Raw genomic sequence first — 9,361 nt, forward strand, 5'->3', positions numbered from 1 at the left:
TCACTAGCAAATTGCACCGAGTATGGCAATAAAGTATTGTATATTGAATCATAAACAGAAGAAGTAAGTTAGTGATATTTCAAGTTTTTTTACCAGCTATATAAGCTGTTGTATGAGGGATATTAGCATGTGTCCCCTTTGGTATCCTGTTTGGAGTGCACACAAACTGATCCAACAAGAACTTCAAGGAGGTTTTTGTGTCCCAGATTTGTTTTCAAGTGAAGTCGATTACAAGCATCTCAGTGTCAAATCTGAATTTGAAATCTGCGGCTCTCTGACTGCTCAGCTCCTGGTGGAATTTACATAAATCCCACAGCAATTTTGAAATAATTTGAATGTAAATAGCAAAGGGCTGAATAGTCAACGAGTAATGAGAAGTAAAATTGGTCATCTGTTCACATATTTCACTATCAGCTTCATCAACAGGCATGGCTGCTCCCATTCATTTCAAATAATCATATTTAGAGGTCAGCCCCCCCCCCTTATGCAGTTTATTTAACCAAGAGGCTTGAATGTTTTAGTTTAAAATGTATTCCTCATCAAATGCAACTATTCAAATTTATTCTTGATTAAGCTTGATTTTCATTTTGTGAAATAAATACTCCAGTGAGAAATATCAGATTAAATAACAATGATAATTTAATAGTTAATTTTCATAAGAATTACAATTTTACATGTTACGCAATATGAAACGTATTCAGATGGAAAAGGTAATTATAATAGTCAAGTTAATAAAAATACTTATTGACTTCCATACTTTTTGAATACAAGAACAATACAGATGTATGTTTACCTTTTCTCAAAAGGTTATTTCCAGGCATTTTGCACAGCATTCATGACACATTGTCTAAGATCCGCTATCCTCTAGCCCTGGTTTTAATCTGTGAAAGGCAGCAGGGGTCTCAGCGGAGAATAGTGGAACAAAGTACTGGGGTCCAAGACATAGCGACGGCACTTAGGAAGCCTGGATTATTAAAAAAAAATGTTTTAGCCTCAATCAAATTAGTATCGGTGGCTAAAGAAGCTAGTTTGACCAACTGTTCTTTGCATCTAAAACAATACTGAAGACTCTTGTTGTCTCCCCCAAAGTTTAGCTTGTTGATAAATTAGGCGTTTGTCTTCCCCCATAGTCCCATGTCTTGTTAACATTTAAAGGTCTTCTTACTCTTCCCCCTATTTATCTCACAGACCTCCTTTAGACTTCTCCTCCCGTTGTCTGCGGTCTTCATCAGCAGGTCTATTGGCACTACCAGCCATCAACCTCAGCACAATTGGTGTCAAGGCCTTCTCCCATGGGTGCCAAGGCCTTCTCCCATGCTGCAACCAAACTCTGAAACTCACTTCCCCCTCACATCCGCATACTGGACTCCATTACAGAATTCAAAACTGCCCAAAAACTCTTTTTAAACTAGCTTCCTCACTGTATCCACAAGAAAAGCAACTTAATTTATACCGATCTTAACTCGCTGCCAACCTATGCCCTGTTGATGAGAAACAGAACATAGGTCAGAAATGACTTATGTTAAGCTATGTTTTACTACTGCTGCTTTGTTGCTTATTGTTTTATCACTGATCTTACATGATGTAAGGCGACCTTGAGTTCCATAAAAGTCACAATTAAATAAAATGTATTAATGTTTTTATTACTATTACTGTGGATGTGAGACAAGGTAAACTCATGAAGTTGCTCCTAAATTAGTTTTTCTTGCAGTGGTTAAAGGGGCGCTATGCAGTTTTGGCCATGTCTTTGCTGTTTTCTTGCAGGTTTCTCTATAGAGCTTCCCCTACAGCTTTGGAATAGATATTTGGCAGCTCCTATGTTTACTTGTGTCTGACTCCCGGCTTGGTCAGTCTGCTGTTTTGTCTTTCTCTGTTCCTCGACAATGCTTTCCAAGCTTTTTGCGTCTTTTTTGCAGGCTCAGCTATGACGATATTGTGAAAAACTCCATTGCTACCTTGTTGGCCCGTTCCTGAACGGGTGTACAGTGCTGTGACGCAATTCGTTATATCGCGAGACCTGATATCACACAATACGTCCTAATGCTGAGGCTGGCGGCCCGCCGGCCCAAAGTCGCAAGGGTGGTTTTTCCGCTCACTGGTGCTAGGGGGAGCGAAACGATCACCATTTAACTCGAAAAAAAAGTCATAACCATTCCATTGACTCCGAAGCTGTTCAGTTAAGGTAAATTAAGCTAAAAAAACTGCATAGTTCCCCTTTAACGCTGAAAGAATTGCATCAAACATGAAGAGTGAACACTAGCTAGCAATGTACAACAAAACACCCGTAAAGTATTGTTTACTTGTCTTTTATTATAAAATACAGCAAGCATTATATTCCAGCTACAAGCAAATCTCAGTAAAATTATCTCAGATTTCTTTGAGTAAGGTCATTACTAAATACAACTAAAGCCTGATTTATGGTTCTGCGTTGAATTTACACCTTAGCCTGAAGTGCACCTCTCCAGAAATGTAACTATATGTTGCTGCGACGCAGAACACAACTGTAATTGGGTAGACACTTTGTTTCTTTGTCTCACCTGCCAGAGTTGGTATTTTCTCCGAAGCTAACCACTGTCACTATCTCACTCGCTTTACTCCTTTTTTTTTTTCTTTACTCTTTATAAATCCTCACGACGACTTAGGCCACTTATGTAGGCTACGGTGTGTAGGCTAAATCCACCTTAAAAATGCAGGTGTTTGGTTTTTAGTCCGTTATTTGTACAAGGGGTGGCATTTCCCATCTCTCTTTGCCCTACATGTCATTTTTCTAATGTTGACTATAATTAGGGTATAAAATGCCCCAAAAACATTTGTACATGCTTGACAAATTATGTATTAAAAAGAGAAGGGGGACACTGAGAGGGCATATGCACTGGGCCAAAATGTCTGTGCTATGCCCCTGATGTATGGAGTCACTCCAAGTCAAATTAGAACGACGACATTGTAGACAATGTTGTATTTGCAAGCCCATAGTGTGAATCACTATGTAGATATCTGGAACATCAAATATATGAGTTGTGTCTTTCACAATGCATCTTTGGCAGAAACATCCCTTTATTTCACTGCCAATGTTTCTGAACTTTGGTCAGAACAGAATCAAATCAGTATGAAAAAGAACAGAAACACACACAAATAAATTCCAAAGTTTCCCACACAGGGATTCGAAGAAGAATCTTCGAAGAAAATCAGTCAGCTGGGCTCAAAATATTTTCACAGGAAATTGACATCTCTGCACAGTCGGAGAGCAGAGCCTGACAACACTTGCAGCGTGCCAAGCTTCAGTATCATCCCTCTTCCCATTAGTCATGCTGTATGGAACTCTGTATTAGGTTGTTCCTTCATAAGCTCTCAATGAGAGAATGATTGCATATTTCTACATAGCTGGCAGTGCAAATTCTTAGCATAAGCAGCACCGGTAAATGTCTTTTTGTAACAAAGCAAATACCAAACTGTGTAGAACAAACACTGTGGGGCAAACAATAACTTCAGAGAGAACACACAGCATTGGGCTCTTGAGGAATATCACCCTGATGATTCTTTCACAGGGTTAAGAATTTGACTGATTCACTGCTGCTACTGTGTTAAGTTTGGAGAAATAAAAATTAGCACCGGCTGCATGTAATGTGTCTGTGCCTGCAGCTGTGAAGCTCACTGATGCCTCAACAGTGCCACCTTTTGATCAAAGTTACTAAGCAAGCCTCTTATTCATGTTTATTCATGAAAAATAGAGTCTGTGAATCTCCAGAAAACATCTAATTAGGACAAATTGATCATTTCAGGACACACATTAGAAAAATAAAAGACAACTATGATCCTTTTACAGTCTTTCTGTACATTCTAGCAAGGAAATATCGCTCAGCTGAATCTTTCCTGCTGGCATTTGGCTTTAAAGTCTGAACACTACTGAACACACTTGACAGTTTCTTCTGAAGTTTATGAGCGAGGATTCCATCCCAGTATTTACAAACCAAAGAGCCCCCCGGCTGTAAAATCTTCTCAGCCAAGTCTATCAAAGACAAACACATTGTGATGAGTTTCTCGTGGTCCATTTCCCGGAACCCGCTGGCATTGGGCGCCATGTCGCTCAGGATGACATGAGCCCGGCCGCTGGGGAGCAGCTCCAGAAGCTTGGTGTGCGTAACAGGGTCGGTGACATCATGACTGGACAGGAAGTGGGCACCGTCCAGAGGTGGTATGTTCAGCAGATCAATGCCAACAACTGTACCATGTGGTAATGCTGCATCTAGGATGCAAGAGAACATTTCAACTGTACTTACAAGAAAATATCTTCCATCAGATTTTATGTACCGCAAGGCTGACATAGCAGTGTGGTTATGCAACACAAATCCACAGGTGATAAATTGCAAGTAATTCAACACAGGTAAGAGCTAATTATGACACAGCATTACCTATTTGGATAAATAGAGTGGGCTCATATTCTATAACTCAATAGTCGGTTAGCTGTTTCTTCTTCCTCTGTGGAACAAACAAACAAATAAATAAATAAATAAATCTTAGCCTATACTTAACGGTAACAAGACTAATATTAATCAAAGTTAATACAGAAATTACCATACAGGTTATTGTTTTGTTTTTTGCATTTGTTCAGCTAGATTATATATATTTCTGCTAACCAAACTGCTTCAAATGTTCTTTTGCAAACTCGGTATTTTCTAAGTAGTAAGCTTGCACAATTAATCGTTATAAAATCGCAATCTCGATTCACCCTGTTCATTTTTAAATAACTTTATTTTTTTCTTTAACTACTTTGATTCTCATTTTATTTTATGAGCCGACTGCATCACAAACTCTATTACTTTCTTCTGTGAGATTTAAATATAGACTGTATATAAAATATAAAATAGGTTTTAAAGAGCTCCCAAGCGCTGCAATGCTCTCCCTTCTCTTCATTGAAGCCTCTATGTTTACAGGCTGGTGGTGATGCTCATTCTGTGGGTGCCAAAAGAAATCTATGTTTGGTACTGCAAATTTGCTTGGTTTTGTCATGGTTCATGTGTGTGTGTGTGTGTGTGTGTGTGTGTGTGTGTGTGTGTGTGTGTGTGTGTGTGTGTGTGTGTGTGTGTGTGTGTGTGTGTGTGTGTGTGTGTGTGTACTTTGTGAGAAAACAAATTGTGGCAGAAAATCTTGATATCAATTCTAAGCTAAAAAAATTGTGATTTATATATTTTTCCCTGAATCGTGCGAGCCTACTAAGTAGTTGGTGGTTTCCTTTAGTTTGAATGAAAATCTACTTGTTTCTAAAGGCCCTTGATAATGGTTATCCATCACATTTAACATTCTGCTTTTATAATTGTTGTATGGCAAGTTAGTGGAGACTTTTCAAAACAATCTACACTTACAAGCCAGAGAATCGGCACAGCGGGTGCAGTATTACATTCCATTTATTGCGCCGTTGAGATGCAAAGAGAGCTGAGCCAGAAGGCAAAGCTCTCGATCTACCGGTTGGTGTTCGTTCCTATCCTCAGCTATGGTCATGAAGGCTGGGTCATGACCAAAAGAACGAGATCCAGGGTAAATGCCGCCAAAATAGGTTTCCTCATGAGGGTGGCTGGCATCATCTGAGAGGAACTCTACTTGGGCATCTGGTAAGGATGCCTCCTGGGCCCCCTTCCTAGGGTGGTGTTCCAGGCACGTCCAGCTAAGAGAAGGCCTCAGGGAAAACCCAGGACTAGGTGGACAGATTATATCTCCAACCTGGCCTGGGAACGCCTAAGGATCCCCCAGTCGGAGCTGGTTCATGTGGCTCGGGAAAGGGAAGTTTGGAGTCCCCTGCTGGAGCTGCTGCCCCCGCGACCCGATACCAGACAAGCGGATGAAGATGGATGGATGGACTTACAAGCAACACAAATACAACTTTGACCAGACTACATGGAGACATGATAGTTACTGTTACAAGTGTTTGCATGTGGATATTTAATAACGTAAATGGAAATCAGAGGCTGACTTCAAGATTGGAAGGAAACAAATCAAATCTAAAACATAAAAAAATCGAATTAGCAGTTCGGTACGAAATACAGAGTTTGGATTAATTGGACTAAAACATTCAAGCACACTTAGTATCAGCTGAGTCAACTACTTTAAAGCATACTTTACATTATGTTCAATGTTCTCAGATACTACAAAACTGCAGAACATTGATGTGTCTCTCTGATTTGCATCTGTGTTTTATGTTTAGAGCATAGACTATATATATGTATATATATATACACACACAGTCTATGGTTTAGAGGCTATCCCAACTGCAAAGTACAGTGATGCTTTATAACGCCAAAACTCAGAAAATGAGTCTCTCATGGCTGCACATAATAATGTAATGTATAAGATTATTTAGTGCAGAAAATCTCTTTTTATTAATCTTATAATGATCCAAACATTTGAAAACTGTCCATCATGTATAACTTACTGCAGCTCCAGCCTTTTAAACTGTGGTAGTATCGTTGTTTCTTTACTGTCCATAAACTCCGACATACAGTTCCACAATAACACCATGTATTATGATTACAACAAGGATGGGCTGACACTGATAAACTTTGGATGAAAAAAAAAGGGAAAGGTTTCTGTATTGAGTGAAATTATGATTGTCCATACAATGTTCATGTTGTAAACCACAAGCTTCTATTTTAGTCAATGAACCTGGTTTTCTTGAAAAATCTGTCCAATATAAAGTTTCTTCAGTATTATTTATTCCTCCACAGACGGCGGCAGTCAGAAGGATATTTATAATATTTTGCTTATTAAAATCAAAACATCGCAAGAATTGTGACATGTATATGGATTGATTAATACATAAAAGCTCCAATAAAAGATAATGTTGAAATATGTATCTAATAGACCTCAGCAAGGCCCTACTAATTTAAGGAGAGTAGGCATTTCACTGTACTTCAAACCTAAAATTAAATGAGATGAACAAAATACATAGAAGCACAATACAATATGATGAATTGAATCATAACCTCTCTATGACAGGTTCTCAAAAACACCGGAAGATCACAAGCTTCACACTACTGCTTTAGTTTGGTATCAAACCGTCTGTGTCCAGGTTATTTTGTCCCCACCTGTATGGACCTCACCTTCCTCTGCTGTCCCGGCGGAGTTGACTCTCTGGACCGCCACCTGGCTCCAGGCTCCAGGTGCAGCTCCGCAGTCCACCACACTACACCCAGGCTGTAAAAGCCTGAACTTGTCATCTATCTCCAGCAGCTTGAAGGCACTTCTGCACCGGAAGTTTTGCGCATGAGAAGCTTTAACATACGGGTCTTTGAGCTGTCGCTGCAGCCAGCGCTGCTCGGCGGGACTTTTACTAGTCTGTAACTTCTTCATTAAACATGGCGAGGAGTGGACAGATCTCCTCTGCAAGGACAAACACCACATTGTTGGACCGGGGTAGGGCATGGATTCTTAACAGTTTTAAGAGACTACAGTTAACTATGCCTGCTTGGAAACAAAGACAAACACTGTGCATCAAACGTGTATGTCCCCTTCCTGCAAAAAACTGACGACGACAACCACAGTTCCTACCTGGGATAGTCATGTTTCGTTCAGCTCAGTCTCACAGGGATCACAACTTCTTTTTTTTAAATATGGAAACAGTTTTTTTCAGTATTCATCACGTCCCACCATCACTATTGTAATTACGTAATTTCCTATAAAAGGCCCTGGACTTTGGAGAAACATACCTGAGGATATCATCCAGGTATTTGGCTTTTTATTTGTTATGACTTTGATTTATCTAGATCTTTCTTAGAATATAAATGTCAAATTAAGGAACTATCTGTTGTAATAATAACTAATGTTTATCTATTTCCTATATCCTTAGAATTTCTTCTCTGGAAAGCAATACAGTTTTATCATATCTATAAATAACATCTTATATTATTGTATCATGAAATTTCTTGATTTATCTCATTTCCAGCATTTCAAATTATTCCATTTGCTATTAAAATTATTATTAATATTATTTTTATTATCATTATTATTATTATTATTATTATTATTATTATTATTATTATAAATGCTAGTGGAAGTACTATCTAAAACTCCATCATGGTGTTAGTGAGGATAATCACAAGAAAACAAACTAACAATTTAATTATTTAGTAATTTTTAATATTTGTCATAATATATCATCACATTATAATATTTATACAATAATTCTAAATATTTTGCATGCGTTTATTACATATAAATTAACAGGGGTGTAAAGTGAGTTTGAAGCAATAATATACATCCATGGTTCGACTGTAGAGGACCATAGACCGTTAATATTAATCATAGACCGTTAATATTAATACATATACAGTCGACATATACAGTCTACGGAGAGGATATGTTGGTAGTTTCTAGCCGAACATATTTCAACGTAACACATTTCCACTAATCTTTCAGCAAATGATGGCACTCGCGGATCCAGTCTGACGTTGATCTGACCAATCCCTGCTCCTACACATCAGCACGTCATATGAGGACGCGTGTAGTGCTGCACGCGGGAACGGTAAGTCTTGTTTTTATTCAACAACTTCTTTTTTCTCCTGTCATTTTTTCGGGACGCATTGAGGAGGTGAAGACGTTAACGCAGAGCTAACTGTACTCATACAGGAAAGCTCATGTGCTATGTTGCTGAAGGCAGTGCTTACATTGTGTTTCTAGCCTAACTAACTTCCTATATCCCTGTCAGACAGGTGAAATGTTGAGCTCCAAGCTGCTGACCCTGGTGCTGGTGGTCCAACCGGGCAGAGTGCTGCTCGGCATGAAGAAGAGAGGCTTTGGGGCTGGGAAGTGGAATGGGTTTGGGGGTAAAGTTCAACCTGGAGAAACTATTGAAGATGGTGCAAGGAGGTAAATTCATCTTGTCTTCCCGGAACCTGCAATGTTGAGACCCTTCAACTAAAGTTTACAGGGCTCACAGGCCAACACCCAAACTATTTTTTTGACAAAACCCTAATGAAAACAAGCAATAAAAGCAGTAGAACATTCTATATTTATTCCTTCTTCAGTACAAAGTGTGAAAAAACAATTTGGTTTGTGTGTTTTCTTATAGAAAAAGATCTTTTAAACATGAAGTTTAAACATTGATCTACTTTTCAGCTGCGTTATATTTCATTTCATTTTATTTTATTGTTTATCTACAACAATCAACATGTTATGGTACAGAAGATATCATTTCTTATCATTACTTTTGCATTTAAAATCAAACATGTAATTTTGGTGCAACAGCATAGGTGTTGCAGGTGTGGTGTCCAAGTGTTAAGGGGATAAGAAAAGGAAAATATTTTCTAATTTTAGATGTGAGTACATGTAGTTTGTAAACTTGACAAAATAAATAAATGTTGAGTCTGGATGA

The 9,361-nt window shown here is 38.6% G+C and overlaps 2 protein-coding genes across 5 annotated transcripts in view; one reads left to right on the forward strand and one right to left on the reverse strand.

The window, feature by feature from the left end:
• Nucleotides 1-3,626: 3,626 nt before the first annotated feature.
• mrm2 (mitochondrial rRNA methyltransferase 2) lies at nt 3,627-7,500 on the reverse strand. Its single transcript, XM_032538085.1, has 2 exons — nt 7,092-7,500; nt 3,627-4,243 (listed from the first exon to the last, which is right to left on the reverse strand). The coding sequence occupies exons 1-2, from the start codon at nt 7,411-7,413 to the stop codon at nt 3,807-3,809; spliced, it is 759 nt and encodes a 252-aa protein (XP_032393976.1). The 5' UTR covers nt 7,414-7,500; the 3' UTR covers nt 3,627-3,806.
• Nucleotides 7,501-8,381: 881 nt separating this feature from the next.
• The window catches only part of nudt1 (nudix (nucleoside diphosphate linked moiety X)-type motif 1), a 4,255-nt gene continuing 3,275 nt past the window's right edge, over nt 8,382-9,361 (forward strand). The window contains exons 1-2 of one of the 4 annotated variants that reach the window (XM_032536957.1): nt 8,382-8,512; nt 8,696-8,856. In XM_032536957.1, the coding sequence (XP_032392848.1) occupies nt 8,480-8,512; nt 8,696-8,856 (194 nt within the window). In that variant the 5' untranslated portion in view covers nt 8,382-8,479. Of the gene's footprint in view, nt 8,616-8,690; nt 8,857-9,361 lie in introns of all 4 variants that reach the window. The other 3 variants (XM_032536955.1, XM_032536956.1, XM_032536958.1) reach the window with 3 other exon arrangements.

The sequence above is a fragment of the Etheostoma spectabile genome, chromosome 15 (genome assembly GCF_008692095.1).
Source record: "Etheostoma spectabile isolate EspeVRDwgs_2016 chromosome 15, UIUC_Espe_1.0, whole genome shotgun sequence".
Taxonomy (NCBI): domain Eukaryota; kingdom Metazoa; phylum Chordata; class Actinopteri; order Perciformes; family Percidae; genus Etheostoma; species Etheostoma spectabile.

What these genes read in the sequence shown, in the direction of transcription:
- mrm2 (XM_032538085.1), bottom strand. Translation starts at nt 7,413, where the DNA reads ATGCCCTACCCCGGTCCAACAATGTGGTGTTTGTCCTTGCAGAGGAGA. An exon ending in CGCCGGGACAGCAGAGGAAG is followed by an intron (nt 4,244 to 7,091) that starts GTGAGGTCCATA and finishes CTTGCATCCTAG; the next exon opens with ATGCAGCATTACCACATGGT.